Source organism: Schistocerca nitens, chromosome 11 (genome assembly GCF_023898315.1).
Source record: "Schistocerca nitens isolate TAMUIC-IGC-003100 chromosome 11, iqSchNite1.1, whole genome shotgun sequence".
Taxonomy (NCBI): Eukaryota; Metazoa; Arthropoda; class Insecta; order Orthoptera; family Acrididae; genus Schistocerca; species Schistocerca nitens.
In genome coordinates, this window is record NC_064624.1 from 140,808,576 (window position 1) to 140,829,494 (window position 20,919).

At 41.8% G+C, this 20,919-nt stretch overlaps 1 protein-coding gene and 1 non-coding gene across 2 annotated transcripts; one reads left to right on the top strand and one right to left on the bottom strand.

The window, feature by feature from the left end:
* Positions 1-1,791: 1,791 nt before the first annotated feature.
* LOC126213083 (zinc finger protein 493-like) lies at positions 1,792-19,400 on the bottom strand. The gene is made up of 3 exons (XM_049940674.1): positions 19,303-19,400; positions 8,059-8,617; positions 1,792-4,919 (listed from the first exon to the last, which is right to left on the bottom strand). Exons 2-3 carry the CDS (start codon positions 8,604-8,606, stop codon positions 3,836-3,838), a joined length of 1,632 nt encoding a protein of 543 aa, XP_049796631.1. The 5' UTR covers positions 8,607-8,617; positions 19,303-19,400; the 3' UTR covers positions 1,792-3,835.
* On the top strand, positions 14,275-14,349 carry Trnat-ugu (transfer RNA threonine (anticodon UGU)). Its single transcript has one exon. It is a non-coding gene; the product is annotated as a tRNA-Thr (tRNA).
* Positions 19,401-20,919: the final 1,519 nt, after the last annotated feature.

A 20,919-nucleotide genomic window follows, 5' to 3' on the forward strand; every position in this document is an offset into this window, starting at 1 on the left:
GAAGAAAATCTCGCATCGCTATATTGTGTTTACTGAAGCTGTGATTAACTATAAACTGATGGATTACGTAAATCACAAGTTTTCCTATGGTATGTTAGGCTGAACTTGCAGGAAAATCTGTAGAGTCATATGTATGTGTGTATCAAGGTACAGAGAGGTCATGAAGCCGAGCACACATCATAACAATATCAAATATGTGTATGGGTGCGTACCAACTGATACATCTATAGTATGTAGATGATACACAACAAAAATTACCTACTGACTGAGCTAACTACTATAGTGTCAACTGGTTTTACCGATAAACCACTGTAGTTTTGGGGACCAGTATTTCTTTTTCCACTACAGACCAGTGTGGTGGAGCAATCAGTGGTAACAACATTAGAGATCAAACGGCTAGCATAGGTAGGTCACAACAGACTGAAGAGGATGAAAGTGTATGAAATGATTCTTTTACATAATTAGTTCTCTAGGGTCCCTCGGGCTTGTCTTACTCGTTTGTGCCACACCATTACATAGTTTTATACTTTTCGATTCTTTACAACCTTATTTACTCTTGTTTATTATGACCCATTTGTATAAATATTTTATCTCCAATTTTAAGCAAATTCTCTTATATGGGTCTACTACTTCTCATGTTCCTCTTTGTGAAAATACTTTCGCCAACCATCACCCTCTTGTTCCATATGCTGTGGGCTGCATGTACTAGCCATATACTTTTTGTGTGTTTCTATGCCGAGTACTGTGTAAGCAGCTGGAAGCATGAGCAGCTGCGTCTCCTGTACTGCGTGATGCATCCATGCAGGCTTCATCCCGTTTTAGTGGATGTAGATGGCCCCGCATATCTCAAAAGGCAATCTGCTGCCTCTATACACAGATATACATACTTCTTGCAGATGAAGTCAGTTATTTGCTTTCGAATACTTCCTGACAATTTTCGAGCTGACGAGTTTCATTTGGACGCCATGTGAACTATTTTAAGTATATGACAAGAGGAACTACCTCCTCAGGCTTTGATGTGGTTTAGATGCAGTCCTCTATATTTTAAATTTTTATATCACTAAGCTCCTTTACTTATTTTTTAAAATTTTATTTGAGTGTGCTTTGGTCTCTTAGTGCACTAGACTGTTTCCTGGGTTCTGATCATTTTATTAGCCATATTATGGTATAACTATGAAGACTTTTGTGATGGAATCCTACATAAAAAGTGCTTGGTTTACTTACCATGTCAAAATTGGATGAAATCCCGAACTTTCGATGACTACCTCCGTCATCTTCGTCAGGGGTAAAACTGACAGGACCCCTGACAAAGATGATGGAGATAGTCATTGAAAGCTCGGGATTTTATTCAAATTAGATGTGGCAAGTTAACTGAGAACTTTTTATGCATATTCTGGTATAGTTTTCTCTTAACTTATAGAACACTGCACAACGTTCTTAAAATCCTGACCACAGTAGTTTCCTGCTGGGACATTTGTATGCGTGGCATCATATGTGCTTAACACCATATTTTGACAGTAACAACTTATTTTTTCCCTTGCTAGTCGAATTTTGATGATCGAGGCCTTGGCATTTATATGAAAAGTTGTATTTTCTCTCGTAGGCCAGTCTGAAGATGCCTTGGTGAAATGCGTCATTGGAGGAGAAATAAAATAAAAACTCCAGTCTTGGTATCAAAATTGTTTGGTTCTTTCAACAGTTTCTCAGGTTCCCTGAAGCGCCTTTAGCAGTCTTATATAAATTACTACAGTATGTTACATTATATGCAAATATAATATGGTAAGTAAGAATTGTTAACACTTTTTAGGAAGACAGTAGGAGTCAGTTGTAAATGATTAATGTATACAATGGGCAAATAGCAATGTATTATTCATAGATAACGAGAAAATCGTTAGAAGGAACACATCATTTTCGTTTCCATTTTCCAGCTTTGATGACATATGTCATTCCCAGTTGACACAAAAAGAATTGTTTTACAACTGAGAAACTACCAGAAATTCAAAACTACAAACTCATGTTTTAATGTGTACCAATACTTCCAAATTATATGAAAAGTATCCAGCACAAAATTATGCTTACTTTTGTTTTTATACAAAGGGAATAGTTATTTATGCTTCTTACCACCATGATTAAAAGAACAGTAGCTCAATGGTTTAAAGTAAATTGACAGCAACATTGGATCCCTCATACTAATGCTAACAACGATACCTCAAATTGTTGTAACAATAATTCCACAAGGCTCAATGTCAAAGCAGCTTTTAGGAACAAACTGGTGAAACTATAAATACAAATTTATAAAAATCAATAAGTAAAAGTTAAAAAAATCCATAAAACATTAACACTAAGACATATAAGGTTAGATCACTGATCTCAAAATGTCATAATCATATCTTAAAAATTCAGAAACTAAAATTTGATACATTAGCCAAATGTGCCACAAGAAGAACAGTATCCTCTTTTATTCTATCTGGTCTCCTTTTATATCGCGGTCGATCTTCTTCACATTGTTCCACTCCAGCTTTGGTAAAAATGGAAGACATATGTGAATACTGAATAACTTTCGTTCTTTAATAGAGTATATTAAACAGCTATAGTTATCAGACATTGAAAACTTTGTGCATATAGGTAAATTGGAGAGTTTGTATACATTATGCCAAATTCAGATGTAATTTTATTAGTTAACCAATAGAAAAGCTCACACAAGTGGAAAGGTATATACTTTGCCACACTTAACATGATACAAATACAGAAATGTGAACATTGTTCAGTACATACAAATCTGTCACTTTTAGAACATAGTCAATAAAATCTGTTACAAAACAACCAGATACTTGAATCTTATGCACTACACACAATGGCACTGCCACAAAAATTACAACTATCGATATAAGGTTTACATAGAAAATTAAGTTAATTTCCCTGAAATGAGTACTGATCTATGGGCTATGGATGTCAACTAACACTCATTTATAAAATCTCTCTGCCAATTTCTACTGATCTAATTAAGCTTACTGGCAGGCTCATGTGAGGTCTGTCTCCCATTTGAACTATGTCACTTTTGTATCCAGTTTCCATGATTTTGGATGGTTTCCTACTTGTATGTATAAGGATACCCTACTTCAAATCAATAGATTTAATTAAGGATGTCCCACAAATGACACTTGTATGTGATCTGTCGTCCATATGTACTAGAGCATGAGTCCTGAGACTGCTAGCCATGGTAAATGATATCCCACAACTCCACATTTGGATGGCTTCTTGATGTTATGTATTAAGGTTTGCTTCTTGAGGGCATCATACACAGCAAAGGGTTTCCCACAAATAGGATATCTGTGTGGTTTTTAGCCAGAATGAACTAATGCCTGCTTTTTGACATAAGTAAGCTAAGTAAATGATTTCTCACAGATTTCACATTTGTGTGCTCTGTCTCTACTATGTATTAAAACCCTTTTAAAACATCTGACCGAGCAAAATATTTCCCACAAACATCACATTGATATAGTTTCTGGCCAGTATGAATTATAGTGTGCGATTGCGGATAAGCTGAGTAAAAGATTTCCCACAAACATCACATTTGTAGGGTTTCTTACCTATATGTATTAAGGATTGCATATTGAGATAACTAGAGAGAGTACATGATTTTCCACAAACTTCACATTTTTCTTTTCGCCGTACGGTATGTGTCAGTAAATATTTTTTGAGATTTTCAGATGTAGGAAAGCATTTTCCCACAAACACGATATTTGTGAGTTTTTTCGACAGTATGCACTAATGATACTTTTTGACATTACTAGTCCTAATAAATGATTTCTCACAAAAAATCACATTTATGTTGTCACTCTTTATGATGTATTAATAAATGTGACTTGAAAACATTAGGCCGTGCATAAGATTTCCCACAAACATCACATAGGTACACTTTCTGGTCAGTATGACTTAATGTGTGCAATTGGAGATGGGCTGACTGAGTAAAACATTTTCCACAAACATCACATTGGTAAGGTTTCTTTCCTATATGGATTAAGCAATGCTTTTTAAGACTACAAGAGCGAGTAAATGATTTTCCACAAACCTTACATTTGTGTGGTCTGTATCCAGTATGTGTTCGTAAATGGACTTTCAGATTATCAGACCTAGTAAAGCATTTTCCACAAACATCACATTTGTGTAGATTCTTGCCAGTATGACTTAGGGTGTGCGTTTTGAGATGGAATGACTTACTAAAAGATTTTCCACAGACATCACATTTGTGTGAACTCTCGCCAGTGTGAGTTAATTTGCTTGTTTTCGGATTATAAGACTGATTAATGGATTTCCCATAAACTTCACATTTTTTTATTTCCTCACTGTCTTGTACTAAAGTTGGTTTTTTGAGAAGATTTGATTCAGTTACTGATTTTTCGCTAACGACAGATCTTTGTGGACTGAGATTATCAGTTGTGGTGAAGGATTTCGTAGAAGAATGGAATTTGTGTGGTCCCTCATCAGCACACATTATTTCATGGGACTGGTTTCTACGAAGTTTATCAGTGATTTTGCCACATTGATCTTCCTTTTTACTAATCCCTCGCATCGTCACACAATGAGTGCTGAAGCTGCTATGGCTGAGAGATACTTCATCAGACAATGTACAGTTATGTGCTGTTGACTGAACACCATCAGTGTTGAGCTTCTTGTCTGACGAAAAGCTCTGCTTGCGTGAACTGCAGCCAAAGTCTTGATACTCCTTTTCCTCTAAGTTGCAGATATTTGTAGCGTACGATCTCTTCTCCGGGGTACAAAATACATGTGTTTCAACACTATTTCCAGCAAAATGCGCTGATTCGTCTGCAATGATCTTCGGATTATCAGCAGTCAGTTCTTGCAGCCATGTTTCTTCTAATAACGTGTTACCAAGCTCAACGATATTTTTTCTCAGCCTGAAACATAAAGATGAGTCCAATATATAGCTATTCCACTGTACGCTGAGAAATAAAATATAAATAATCGATATATTCTGTACTACAATTGAAAGTATTTCAAATATACACGAAACAAAATTTATATTCAATTAGTACTGAACTAATGTATTTATATACATATTGTCCTGAGTTTCAACTCCTTGTAGCTTAGCATATCAAAATACAGATCGTACAAACAAAGCACGAATGAAAGATAGTTATTGTACTTAGAGTGATACAAAAATTGTTGGAGCGCAAGCTCTAAGTACATAATAACAAAAATCATGCACAAATCAGAAGGCCAATAACAATCAGATGTATTTCGTGTGGCACTATGACCAGCAAGCACTAAAGGAAACAAAAGAAAAATTCGGAGTAGGTTCTAAAATCCATGGAGAAGAAATTAAAACTTTGTGGTTCGCCAATGACATTGTAATTCTGTCAGAGACAGCAATGGACCTGGAAGAGCAGCTGAACGGAATGGACAGTGTCATGAAACGAGGATGTAAGGTGAACATAAAAAAAGCAAAACAAGGATAATAGTCGAATTAAATCTGGAATTAGATTAGGAAATGAGACACTTAAAGTAGTAAGTTTTGCTCTATGGGTAGCAAAATAACTGACGATGGTCGAAGTAGAGAGGATATAAAATTTAGACTGGCAATTTGTTAACATCGAGTATAGATTTAAGTGTCAGTAAGTCTTTTGTGAAAGTATTTGTACGGAGTGTAGCCATGTATGGAAGTGAAACGTGGACGATAAATAGTTTAGACAAAAAGAGAATAGAAGCTTTCGAAATGTGGTGGTACAGAAGGATGCTGAAAATCAGATGGGTAGATCACATTACTAATGAGGAGATATTGAATAGAATTAGGGAGAAGAGAAATTTGTGGCACAACTTGACTAGAAGAAGGGATTGGTTGGTACGACATATTCTGAGGCATCAAGGGATCACCAATTTAGTATTGGAGGGCAGTGCAGAGGGTAAAAATCGTAAATGGAGACCAAGAGATGAACGCAGGAAACAGATTCAGAAGGATGTTGGTTGCAGTGAGATGAAGAAGCTTGCACAGGATAGAGTAGCATGGAGAGCTGCATCGTACCAGTCTCTGGACTGAAGACCACAACAACAACAACAACAAGCGCGGTTGAAGTCAGGTGCGACTTCAGCTAGTGAGGAAAAGATACAGGCTGAACACTGAATCCTGAAAGATGGTCACTGATCTATACATCTGTCTGTGTTTGCAAATTGAGTATGTATTGTATCAGTGGCTACAGTGTAACATTACCATTGTGTCTGGAGTAAAACGATATGAATGTATGATTCTCATTTATTTTCTTAGTGCCGTCCAGACATATAGCAGGGACTTTGGATGAAAATGCTTACGTTGACTACAGAATTTTGTACTTATTGCGTTGAGAGAAGGAATCAACTGTGCAAGGAATTGATACTGTAATTAGAGATTGAATTTATGTCTGCAGATTCCAGTATCCATGAGCAAGTGACTAAGGTAGCTAAGGTCACCAGGAGAGCATTGTTGCCAAGGCAGGTCCAGAGTGGTGACAACACACTGTTTGCTGAGAGCCAGGGAGCAGCATGGTGACGCGAGGACTTGGGAATAACTGGCTGTATTAGTTGGTGCAGCTGCAAGTAGTGTGATGTGGTTGTGCTCCGTCCTTTCCCGTGGTATCTGGACTTGGTGGCTGAGATGCTTTGGAATCTCAATCTATATTACTGCCCACTTCTGTTTGAAATTGGAATTAATCGCGATCCCATGAGAAGTTATACATGCCAGAAGGGGAGTTCCTCTCTTATTTAGCCACGTCAGTGCAAGAATTATTAAATACTAGCGGTAGTTACTTCCCTGTTATAAAGTTCTCGGTTTATCTAAACTGTATGTTAAAATATTTAGTCCTTTGGAACAGCATTAGTAAATAATCAGGAAATATATCTAGAATGAAATTTTCACTCTACAGCAGAGTGTGCGCTGATATGATACTTCCTGTCAGATTAAAACTGTGTGCCGGACCGAGACTCGAACTCGGGACCTTTGCCTTTCGCAGGCAAGTGCTCTACCAACTGAGCTACCCAAGCACGACTCACGCCCCGTCCTCACAGTTTTACTTCTGCAAGTACCTCATCTCCTACCTTCCAAACTTTACAGAAGCTCTCCTGCAGGAAGTTTCAATCAGGAAATATGTCAAGCATCCAGTGGATGATGTACTCAGATCCTTATATGTATAAATTGACCTACAAGACCAATCAACAGTAATGCGAATGACAGACCCTCACCTACTATAGTTGTTGTGGTTGAAATACGAGGAACCTTATCAGAATGGTCTCAGAAGTACAGGCAAAGAAATTATGATCTCCAGCCAAAGGTCTGCGGTACTATGTTAGCATCTAGAACATTGCAAGAGTGATTGTGTACTTGGTATGGTTGGCATCAAAATTATGAATTGGTAGATATGTGAACCGAATGAGAAAAACAGAAATAGTGGTATATCTATCACATACTGAGACAAATATAATACAGTATATACCATAGGGCCTAAAACAAGAAGATAACTCCCTCCATTCCATGGTTGAATTTGTACTTTAAAACTATTAGCATGTAAGACAAAAAATATTTCTTTAACTGTAGCTGCATGAGCAGGAGTAATGCACTCGTTACTCTTAGCACTAGTCATGTATACACATCCTGTAAACCAACTCGTTCAAATCATTTCAGTAAAATAATCGTTCAAATGATTTACAGGACATGTGACCAATTAACTAAAAAACCTACTTTACATCTTCCTGTACTTACGCAAATAAGAGAAAAATTGATTGGCAGTAATTTAAAACTAATTTAAGAAGCTACAGAACATTAGCATCTCCCAAGACCTGTGTTAGCTAAGTTATCTGCTCATCAACATAATTCATCTTAGACTTTCGATTTACCTGTTATGAGAATTTAATGAAGGCTGCATAAACTACCAGAGACAGGCCATTGCTAACGATAAATTTAACATCATAGACGCAGGTAAGCAATCTTTGTAGGAAAGATTTATGACTCAGATATACACATATACTTAAAACTGAGCAACACAGATGAGTGGCTTGTCTTGTGCTCACCTGGCTTCCACTGGTGGATCAGATACCAGGCGACACACTTCGATCAAATCTTCAGGCTGGCTATGCATTGCATCTGCCCAGCCCTGCGTGGCCATCACACTGACCAAGTGGGCCTTAATGAAGGCGACGGCGGCCTGCTTCAGGCTGTCAGCAGAGTGCCTAATCGCGAGGACAGCGGTGGCCGCCGCAGTCTCGATGGACAGCTGTGCAGCCACCTGCTGCTCACACTCTGCCTTCAGGACGGACACTCCGTAGCTGTCGGCGGCGGCCAGCAGCTGGTGGGCCATGCTGGGCAGTTGGGGCGCCTGCAGGGTGTAGAGGTAGCCCAGCAGCTCTTGCAGTACTGGGCCCTCCACGTCAGGGACTGTGAGCTGGCCGCTGCTGGCCTCCGGCGCGCCGTGGCGGAACATGTCGGCAATCACGGGGCTCCTGGCGGCCAGGACGGCCCTGTGCGCCACCAGCCGCGTGTCGCCGGCCACCAGAGCCACCACGGCGCCGTCCCCAGCGTCCAGCATGGCGCCCAAGCTGACCTCCTGCACTGCTTCCATTGTGGACGATTCTGAAACACGGAGTAACTTAGAAGAGCTTTGGTCTTACACATCACTCTCTACATGGTAAAGATTAATGAAACTGGCAAACTACTGGGACTGTTTCTGACTAGAAATGGAAGAAAAATGTCCCCATGGTCTGGAAATGTGTCGTTGCTATGATAGCTGTCGCTGATGACTGGCACTTCGTCTGACCATGTCCCGTGTGTTCCTTCTGTTGGGGACGTGTGATTGACTCAGCGTACTATAAGCAGCAGAATGCTCGGGTATTCATGTCAGGAACAAGCCAACATTGTGTTTGTGCATCGCCAAGAAAATGTAGGCGGCCCAGAGGCCGCACTGCTATACCAAAACGAGTACCCTCATAGACATCCAACACATCACTCAACGTTTGAGGCCCATTTTGGGCGTTTGTGTGATCACGAGCCCTTTCAGACTGACAAACATGCAGGGATCTAGCGGACTGTGCATACAACAGATCTGGAGGGCGTAAGACATACTGTCCCTCGACCGTTTTCATCTGCTTGCCTGTATACAAACACCATATCGGCTTCCTCTCGGCATGAATAACATATTATTTTGTTCCCTGCAGTAGGCTCTGTAATGTTGTGGGTTGTGTGAAGTTGGAGTGATATGGGATACTACACCACATATACACAATTGCTACACAGTACCTCCAGGAACACTCTTCTGAATATAAACACTTCTGCTGGCCACTACACTCCCCAGACGAGAACATTATTGAGCATATGTGGGATGCATTGCAACGTGCTGTTCAGAAGAGACCTCCAGCCTCTCGCAGTCTTACGGATTTATGGACAGCCTTGCAGGATTCATGGCTTCATTTCCCTCCAGCAGTAGTCTAGAGATTAGTCGAGTTCATGCCACGTCATATTGTGGCGCAACGCATGCTCACGGGGGCCATTTACGATATGAGGCAGGAGTACCAGTTTATTTGCCTTTCCAGCAGTGTTTCGGTTTTAATGGTGTTCAACCTACATATTCTGTGAGATACAGGCGGATTGTATCAAGCAATATTTGCTAAATGATGTTCATTGTATGTCGGTTGCAACAACACTGACTGAAGCCACAGCTGGACAGCAGTCGCATAGCTATTAAAGGTCTAAGCAGATCAGTGCCCTGGATCCTCCAAGACGAAGGGTCCCTCGGCTTCCATGAACGATGTTCGAAAAAGCTACCTAATATCTGAGCTGAGTCAAGTGTTTTTGACTAATTTTATGGACCATGATTAAGAAACCTCGAACGGCACGAGCTATGAACACAAGAATATCTCCGACCTATATAGCATCAACATAAGAGGGTGTATTTCTTGTCCACTAAGACTGGACCCTGGCTCTGGTCGGGTGTTGTCGTTTGAATTCGGAGTCGCCGTGTGTGCCAATCTTTGTGAATTAATAGTGAGTGGCACGGAATAACAAAATGGTTCAAATGGCTCTGAGCACTATGGGACTCAACATCTGAGGTCATCAGTCCCCTAGAACTTAGAACTACTTAAACCTAACTAACCTAAGGACATCACACACATCCATGCCCGAGGCAGGATTCGAACCTGCGGCTGTAGCAGTCACGCGGTTCCGGACTGAAGTGCCTAGAACCGCATGGCCACCGCGGCCGGCGCGGAATAACAAGGAGTGGGTTTCGCAATACAGTGTGTGATTACGATCGGATATGAAGTCCTTATTGTGTATTTTTAAGGAACATTGTTGCTGCCATGCGTCATTTCCAACGTGGAGTACTATAGATATTTCATGCGAAAATGAACGCCCTGCAAAGCCCTGGCCTTTTCTCCCCATGTCTGCGAAGGCTTTGCTCCATATGGTCCCAGAATCCCCCGTGGCATCGAGGCCCATGTTGTAACATACAAGCAATAATATGGCAATAAGCATGACAACTTAACAGTTTGTGTAAGGAATTCCACTAAGCGAACGATTGTTCATCACAGATCCCGAAAAGTATTGTATACAGACGTACTGTGAATTTGATAAAAGAAGAAGAGAAAATGTGGATGTTGGTCATGGGTGGTTTTGTGGACAGTTTCAGTGATAGGTTCGTTATCAGTTCAGTAAATAACAGCTCCAGTGGCGACCTGTAGGGCTGTTTCGATCGGATGTAGATATCGAGGGCGTTGAAAGATTAATGGATGAGTCAATGACGGCGAGTACTGACCTCAGTGGCTTCACTTTCTTTCTCTGGTCTTTTTCTCAACTGACATATGCCTTTAACTGGCAGTTGAACTATCTGTTTGTGAAGTTTTAAAGTATTTTGATTCACTGTCTCAAAACCAGTTAGCAATTGCTGTTTTGTTATTTCTCTGTCGGTCGTCGTTTCTATAAATTAGCTGCAGCTGTTCACGTAACTATGAGTTAGCTGGTGCGGCTGGCCAGTCAGCGCCAATGTGCCGGCAAAATCAGTGCTGTTGTGAGAGTTTTTTCGGTCTCATGGGCGTCGTTGCAGCACAACGTATCTCATCATAATGTTACTTCAGCGTACTTGAGGGTACTGTAATTCTGATAAATCAGAAGTAGTAGAAAGACGATTTAGAAGGAGAATATTAGGAACGCAAATGTCAGCAGAAAGTTGGAAATATGAAGTAACGCTGAAATATACCCAAATGTAAACAGGAAAATGGTTTTGCGTGGCTATATAACATTGCTGCTAATATTTAACGCATTTCTTTCGAAAACTTGTAATGTAATATTAACACTAAGTGTCGTGAACCCGTTCAGGTCAAAACTTTAAATTAAAGGGAAAGAGAAGGGACGTGAAGAAATTTATGTTGTAATGTGCCATACACTACAAGCCAACACTGCTGCCATCTGGTTGCAAGTTGATGTAACAAGTCGCTGACCAATGAGAATACGCTAACCCTATGTGGCATAACTTTCTTATTCTACGTTCCTTGACCAAAACTGACAAATCGTTTACTCAGTCTTCTACAAGTACTTCCGCTCCAATCATTTTTGTGGATTGTAACTCAATGTGGTATGTGTCCAGAAGCCAATTGGACGATCCGATAATAATTGCACTTAAAAATACCGCCAGCCACGAAGACGTCAACGATAATGTTAATGGAATCTCCACGGCACAGAAAACAGGGAAAGAACCGACGACCTGTACACTCTTCAAAAGGCTAAATAAAGCTTCCCATGTTGTGGAAAACTTCGTGAAGAAAACATTGAGTGACAAATAAAAACGTCTAATTCTTGACATGGGACCGTTATGGCTTTAAGGACCATTTCCTAAAGATCTCCACCAGATCAACAGGTGTTATTCACATCCCACTATGTTTCCATTTCTATGTATGAACCAGTTAATTGGTTTTGGCTGTTAATTCCCCAATTCTAGATGATGCCTATTGTCAACCTTGCTGGTTGTTGGCCTTGCAAAGGAATAATGTAAGGTGTACAGGTAAACAGATAATCCGGACTGTAGGTACTTACCAGATAGAATTAAAGGAAACAGTTTGTCATGTGGCCATAAGGAAGCATGTGGCGTGTACAAATTTTGGAAAATAATGATATCATCGAGAAGGAAACTGAAAATGAAGTTCATAAAGAAGCATTATTTTCGAAAATGGTTCTCACAAGGTTATTCGAAATCACACTGACTCTAACAAGGAATTCATTCGCTTTGAGAGGACATCGAGAGAACTTTTCAGGAGGAAGGATACCATAGCAGCACAAAACGAAGTGATCGATGCTTAGGGAACGAACCTCAAAATAAGTTGCTACAACAAATTAGAGCATCAACGACTTCGCCATCGTAATGGACACTACACTGGATGCATCGAAGATAAATCAGCTATGCATTGTACTCAGATATGCTGTACTAACCAGATCGGAAAATGGATAAACAGTGCATACGGAAGTAAAAGAATTATTTCTAGGTCTTTATGCAGTCATCAAATATGACACGGCAGATTTAGACAAGCAGATGACAGAATTATTTTTTTATTGACAAAAATATTGATATTAAATGTGTTTGGGACGATGTTATGATGGGGCCAGTGTGACCAGTAGTATTTATAATGGATTACAAAAGCAGATTAAGAATACTCAAGTATGTACATTGCACCAGTCATAATTCGAATTTAGTGGTAAATGATGCCGTTAGCAGTTGTGTGGAAATACAGACATTTTTCGCAGCAGTGCAAAATTCACGTAGATTTTTGAGAATAGCACTGAGCGTTGGGATCTACTGTCTAAATTCACTGGGGCATCAGAAAGCACACTGAAAAAAATTAAATCTGAGGAAATTGTCTAGTGGAGTTAATACGCTATCTCCAATAAAATTTCTCTTTTTAATATAATCAAGGAAAAGACGACCATAGCGGAACACGATAGTATTAAAACAAAAATGCCAAGTTTCGAGTCCGTATTCCCTAGTGAATTAATTCACCAGATATTGAATGACATCAATTATGATTCCAAAATTTTACAAAAACTCGATATCGATTTGGATGAGGCAAGTAGAGCTTTAGCAGATGTCAAAACAAAATTGATATTTTTTTAGAAATGATTTTGAATCATTCAAGTGCAAAGACAGTGAAACTACAAAATGGTATGACACAGATCCGAATTTTCACGAAAAACTGCAAAAGAGAGTTGAAAACCATTTGAATGTACCAGCTTCTGAGCACCAATTTCGAACAGGGATGAAATATTTAAAGCTATTATTTTCAAGAATGCACTGGACACAATAACATCTTATTAAATACACGTTTTACTTGCATGAGTGCAGTCTGTCAGATATTTAACTTCCTGACACCATCATTTTCCCTCACTGTGGATGAAACAACTTCTTTACAAAAATGTGACCTGTACATATTTTAATATAATAGGTCTCCTATTTATCTTCAATTTATTAACACATATCACTTTGTTCTACCTAAATTGACTCCGAATTGGATAATAAAATCATAACTAATACGGAATGCCAGAAAGCGACATTACCGAAGTGATTACCGCAGTTTTATTATTTTACTCAATACCTGTCTCCTGTGCAACAGTCAAATTATCACTCAGAAAACTGAAAATAATCAAAACTCATTTAAGGAGTTGTGTGGGTCTAGCTCGACTCCGACTGTTTGGACTCATAGTAATCGGAAACAAGGCCGCATCAACTATAGATTTAACGGTACATCTTCATCAGTTTGCAACAACTAAAGCCTGAAAAAGACTCTAAAATAAATGGTTAAAATAGAATTGACAACTTCTTTTTACTGTGTACCTGTATTATCAATTTAAATCTACTGCCCGCATCTCGTGGTCGTGCGGTAGCGTTCTCGCTTTCCACGCCCGGGTTCCCGGGTTCGATTCCCGGCGGGGTCAGGGATTTTCTCTGCCTCGTGATGGCTGGGTGTTGTGTGCTGTCCTTAGGTTGGTTAGGTTTAAGTAGTTCTAAGTTATAGGGGACTGATGACCATAGATGTTAAGTCCCATAGTGCTCAGAGCCATGTGAACCATTTTTTTAAAATCTACTACAGTCACGAAAACATGGCCCCTACCTCCGCCGCAGTTTTCGCGAACTGGGATACCGAATGGTGCAATTAGGCGCACTACGAATGTAGTGGTGTGGACATGTTGGGAATGTGGACCTCACGGGGAGCGTGCAAGGGATAAGTCCCTGCAGACGCACTATCCTCTGTGCCCGCGGTGGCTCAGATGGATAGAGCGTCTGCCATGTAAGCAGGAGATCCCGGGTTCGAGTCCCGGTCGGGGCACACATTTTCAACATGTCCCCAATGAAGTACATCAACGCCTGTTTGCAGCTAGGGTGTCTATTTAATCATCATTTCATACCGAATGGCACATCCTGAGTACGCCAAATAAATTTCATGTTATCAAGGCGACAGCGAATGTGGGGCGGTCATCCATGCGAGCCACCCGCAATGACTCTGTCCCCCTTTTCCGGCTCTGCATTGGCCACAGGTGGCCACCACACGGTCACCTCCTCCGCTGCGAGCACCCACCACAGCGTCGCTGTGGCTCCCACATGACTGACGTCCACATCTTGTTGGAGTGCCGTTCCCAGCTCCCTACCTATTGTGTTGGGCGACAATGCCTGAAGGCTGATTGTTGTACGTTTTATTCGTGAGGGGGCTTTTATCATGCAGTCTAAGGGTGGATGTCTGGCCTTCTCTCCCATGCCTCCACCCTCCCTCCATTCTATCCCTTCGTAACTCTTTCCTTGCATTTTGTTTGCCTTGGTGTTCGTCTTCTCCCTGTGTGTGTTCATCTCGCCTTGTCTTCTAGGCTGGCGATTTTAGTGTGTTGCAGAGTGGCTGGCTCATCCTTTGCTATTCTTGTGATCAGCCAGCCCAGGCCATCTGCTATATGATTTTATTTGCTTCCTCTAAATTTTTTTAGTGTACGTTTTCCCCTTGGTTCGCTTCTTTCGTTTGCTCTTTTCGTGTGGTTCCCCATTACTTTCAACGAATACAAAGTCTATTCTGCGAAAACGCAGGCAAATGACAGACAATGAAGTCCATACTTTCTCTCTCCATTGCAAGATGAGTAAACCAGCATGAAACTCGTAAAGACAAAATAAATTGTCATAAAAAAGTGACCGGTCACAGATTTTCAACCCTCCAACATACGTTAAAACTATCTTCTAGTAGCGCTTGACTACAACAGGCCTGTTGAGGATGCGGCTGGGCGAGCAAGGGGGCTCACGCTTGCTGGCCGCGTGGGCTGTGAGCGCTCGCCGTAGAATGCGACGGCGAGACGCCGTTACGTGCCGCAGCACGGCCCACTGGTAGCGCAGGAGGAGTGCAAATACTGTGCTGCCTCCAGAGGAGTGAGTACAGTGATGTTCGGCGTAGCCTTAGATATGAACACACAGTTTGTACGGCGCTGTCCTTACGGGCTCATTCCACTCAAAAATTTAACTTCTCCTCTTCCTCATAGCAACCGAATTTTAAAATGGTGTGTTTTATGTGAAGTTGTAGTAACATGTATGTTCTGAAGTATACTGTTTCATTGGTATTTGAGTCCTGAACTTTTAATATGATTTTAATGGTGTTCTTGAAAAACAACTTTAGTTACTAACACCATAATTGTCACATGCTGGATTTTGTAGGTACATTCACAAGACATAGTCCAACGGTTCTGTGCATTCACTTTATGACAAATATTAATAATTTGATTTCAGCGTTTATTTCAAATTTCAGATTTAAATTTTCATAATTATCGACCCATAAATATGATGCTGCAATAAAAAAATTACATTTTCGATAATATATATGCACAGAAGCATGCAAACACTTCAGGACTACTTCCTGCAAAATTTCCTTCAGGTTGGTGAATATTAGTAATAAAAAAGTTGGCACTCAGCTTACAAAAAATAAAAAATCTGTTTTACAATTTTATCAAAAAATAAATGTTTCTACAAGCCTCATACCCATTAAAATTCACCTGTCCCGTAAGTGTTCCCATTCTAGTGATATGAGACTTCTTGTCGTAATTTCGTCAGGGTAACCTTTCCCTTGATATTTCTGAATAAAAATCTACTCACAGTATTCTTGAGAAGATGCAGTGCTAGCGATATCTGGTTGTAAGCTAATGCCAATTTCTTTCAAGCTTACTGACTGTACTGATCAGGACTTCAATGTATTCCCTAAATTTATATTTACTCAGTCAATAGGCAAAGTAACTGACTTACAATGACTGGCTGGCAATTGTTTCACTTCAGATTTCCTGGAAATCTTGCAACTTATTTTTCCGAGTCTGAGTCATGCCAAGGCCGAAGTAAAGATCGTTCTCTTGGATGGTGATAGAATTCAGAAATTATTTTTGGCATCTTTCGGTGTGCCGCAGCCCCTTACACAATGAATATTTCAAACAATTGTCAAACGTCCTTGAAATTCGGATAGAGCGAAACAGTTTTGGGATTTAGGAGTAAATTCTTCAGAGGTGTGAGTGGTCCTTAAATTTTTCTAAATCAAATTGAAGTTTTAGACTGAATTCTTCCTTAAAACGGAGAGTAGCTGTTTTTAAAGGAAGGAAAGCTAGAATGATGGTTGGGTTAGGAACTTGAAAGTGGTCAAAGACATCAATATCTATGTATCAGTGTAGGATGCCTAATCTACATGTTTATTATATGCGGCAGTGTCATGAAAAGTTAGTCTTTTATTAAGACGCTTCAAAACTCTGAACACGGCGGAAAAATTCAGCTTACAAGCACATAAAAATAGATTTCAGTGCAAAACATTAAGGACACTTGGAAGGCAAACAGCGAGAAGCAGAAGTGCAGGAACTAGGAAGAAAGAACCGGTTCTAAGCAATATGATTGAAGAACGTGCATATGGGAGCCCTTCACTTTTACTATGAAAATACATTTTTGTTTTCAGGAGCAGCACTCAGCGAGTGAATCTGCAGTTACATCAAGTTACCATGCTCCATTTCAAATTGGAAAGAGTAGGTCAGTTTCTCTAATTTTGAGGTTGTGTTGGCAGTGTGGAAACTGCATGACGTTAGGGTGAGTAATTTCAAAGCGAAAGTGGTCTCCTTGAGTGCTGTTAACCCAAAGTAATTATTTACAACATTACAAATTCGCTGTGTAGGGTTAAATGTACATGCTGCTTCTTTGCACGATAAAGAGAACGAAATGCACTCACAGGAGCTCACTGTCAGACTTCAACTGACGAGCTTGTCTCCGAATTAGCATTACTAGAAAAGTCGTAAGAGACATTGGATCCTTTAGTGAACAGCAAAATAAGTATTAGCCATTGACATTTTGTGTGTTTATCTTTAACGTGGCAATAAAATTGTAACGAAATATGAATTTGTCAATTGAAATTCCGTCCTAAGCCGGGAGTCACCGTAAGGCTACAATAGTGGTAGGAAATATTACTTACTAGCTTAGCTGTACCTGTTGTTTACATCATATATATATATATATATATATATATATATATATATATATATATATATATATACTCCTGGAAATGGAAAAAAGAACACATTGACACCGGTGTGTCAGACCCACCATACTTGCTCCGGACACTGCGAGAGGGCTGTACAAGCAATGATCACACGCACGGCACAGCGGACACACCAGGAACCGCGGTGTTGGCCGTCGAATGGCGCTAGCTGCGCAGCATTTGTGCACCGCCGCCGTCAGTGTCAGCCAGTTTGCCGTGGCATACGGAGCTCCATCGCAGTCTTTAACATTGGTAGCATGCCGCGACAGCGTGGACGTGAACCGTATGTGCAGTTGACGGACTTTGAGCGAGGGCGTATAGTGGGCATGCGGGAGGCCGGGTCGACGTACCGCCGAATTGCTCAACACGTGGGGCGTGAGGTCTCCACAGTACATCGATGTTGTCGCCAGTGGTCGGCGGAAGGTGCACGTGCCCGTCGACCTGGGACCGGACCGCAGCGACGCACGGATGCACGCCAAGACAGTAGGATCCTACGCAGTGCCGTAGGGGACCGCACCGCCACTTCCCAGCAAATTAGGGACACTGTTGCTCCTGGGGTATCGGCGAGGACCATTCGCAACCGTCTCCATGAAGCTGGGCTACGGTCCCGCACACCGTTAGGCCGTCTTCCGCTCACGCCCCAACATCGTGCAGCCCGCCTCCAGTGGTGTCGCGACAGGCGTGAATGGAGGGACGAATGGAGACGTGTCGTCTTCAGCGATGAGAGTCGCTTCTGCCTTGGTGCCAATGATGGTCGTATGCGTGTTTGGCGCCGTGCAGGTGAGCGCCACAATCAGGACTGCATACGACCGAGGCACACAGGGCCAACACCCGGCATCATGGTGTGGGGAGCGATCTCCTACACTGGCCGTACACCACTGGTGATCGTCGAGGGGACACTGAATAGTGCACGGTACATCCAAACCGTCATCGAACCCATCGTTCTACCATTCCTAGACCGGCAAGGGAACTTGCTGTTCCAACAGGACAATGCACGTCCGCATGTATCCCGTGCCACCCAACGTGCTCTAGAAGGTGTAAGTCAACTACCCTGGCCAGCAAGATCTCCGGATCTGTCCCCCATTGAGCATGTTTGGGACTAGATGAAGCGTCGTCTCACGCGGTCTGCACGTCCAGCACGAACGCTGGTCCAACTGAGGCGCCAGGTGGAAATGGCATGGCAAGCCGTTCCACAGGACTACATCCAGCATCTCTACGATCGTCTCCATGGGAGAATAGCAGCCTGCATTGCTGCGAAAGGTGGATATGCACTGTACTAGTGCCGACATTGTGCATGCTCTGTTGCCTGTGTCTATGTGCCTGTGGTTCTGTCAGTGTGATCATGTGATGTATCTGACCCCAGGAATGTGTCAATAAAGTTTCCCCTTCCTGGGACAATGAATTCACGGTGTTCTTATTTCAATTTCCAGGAGTATATATATATATATATATATATATATATATATATATATATATATATATATATGCGGTAAGCGATTGCTCACTGTCATGGAGTGAGCACCCTCCGGTATCCATATCAGGCGATGCCTGAGGGCTGAGGATGACAGGGCGGCCGGTCGGTACCGTTGGGCCTGCAAGGCCCCTTCCGACGGTGTTTGCTTGTTTGTGTAATGTACTGGGCTGTATAAGTCGCTAATTGTATCATGTATACACATGTCTGAGAAGATTTCGTGTGAATAACCATTGTAATAAGAGGTGCAGCACCACAGAACGTTCATAATGCCAAAGTACCTGTGTCTATTGTTTGCCAGATATCGCGTGTGGCGGAGAGTACGGCGTGCGGCAGCTACTCGAGCAGGCGCTGACCTCTCGGCTGCTCCGTCTCCCTCAGCTCGACGCTCACTGCTACAGAAGGACGTGGAGCGCCGCAGTGCTGGGCTGATATCACGTGTGTAGGGAACTCCGATAACGGGTTGTATCAGCTTATCTCTTACTGGGAGTGCTGATTGCCAGCTGAGGCGTTTGTAGATAAATCCCGCTGAACTTGACAACAGACTCGCAACAAATTAGATAATCCGTCTTTCTCCTTTTGCGTAAAAAATGTAATTTTTGTTTCGCAGTACTTTCAGTATATTTAACATTTACAAATAATGTTACTGCTGATCCATCTGTCAAAGACGTAGGACAGCTCTTGTTATTAGGAGCGTCTGAAGGCTGTCAGTGTACCTTTCTCTGCGAGATTCGAACTGTCTTTGAATACAAGAATTATGGTTGAGGCACATGTGACGTCATTGCGATCCTCACCTAAAGATGAATTCCATTTCGCCTGTCACATCAGCCTAGCATCAAGCGAAGAGGAGAAGTCACATTTTCCCAAATATTACATACTTTACTTTAAAATCAAATTGGATGATTACGAACATTGTATTATCTGAGCCATATGATGCGAGAGTTTTACGAGGAAATGGATATACTGTAGTTACACTTCTAACAATTTAAAATTTGCCGCTTGAAATGTTATAACGGCAAAATTCAAAATGCCACCTGTAGCACCCAATGTTTTTGTCAGTTTGGGAACAAAAGAAGAGGCGCAGGTTGTGGTGTAGAAACATGAACGGGACGTGTCACGGAGCTTGAACTCTGGAACGTCGCAACTCGCCACTGGGACTGCACCCTGCACTCCGCCTCTGGCTGCGGTGGTCGTGAGGCGGAGTCTTCCTCCTCTCCAGCGCAGGTGGGGGTCCAGAGTGTGGGAGATCAGGCGGAGCACGTGGGGAGCCACTCAACCGGCGCTGCTTCAGCCCACCACAGAGGGCGCCGCTGCTCCCAGCTGTGTCCAGCGTGGGGGGCAGCCAGGGACACCCAGGCGTCCCGAGAACCTCCTGTAGCGGAGAAGCGAGAGCGGGACGAGGAAACTGGAAGCACCCCAGTGGCCGAGATTTTGTCTCGTGGGCCATGCCCGGGCACGAGTACCGAAGCGCTCAGCCTCGCTTCACATTTCCCCCACCACCATGCCATGCTGTCTGAGCGTCAGGATAGGAAAGAGACGAAAACAGCGAAAGCGCCGCATTTAGAAAGTAGTTTTATACTTCATAATGCTCAAAACCGTAGGCGTCAACCAAAACAAATTTTTAGCATTATTTGATTATTTTTGGTGAGCTGAATACATAATATAATTTTTATCTTGAACAAATTGTTGCCATGTAGAGTGCACCATTCAAGTCGCCACGTAATCGTGACTTATTTAGGTTCATAATCAAGGGATCACAAATTTAGCATTGGAGGGCAGCGTGGAGGGTAAAAATCGTAGAGTGAGACCAAGAGATGAATACACTAAGCAGATTCAGAAGGATGTAGGTTGCAGTAGGTACTGGGAGATGAAGAAGCTTACACAGGATAGAGTAGCAT

Bases quoted from the DNA above. Each gene is read 5' to 3' on its own strand.
- LOC126213083 (XM_049940674.1), bottom strand. From the start codon at position 8,606: ATGGAAGCAGTGCAGGAGGTCAGCTTGGGCGCCATGCTGGACGCTGGG. The intron at 4,920-8,058 runs GTGAGCACAAGA...TTTATGTTTCAG, and splicing joins GATCCACCAGTGGAAGCCAG to GCTGAGAAAAAATATCGTTG.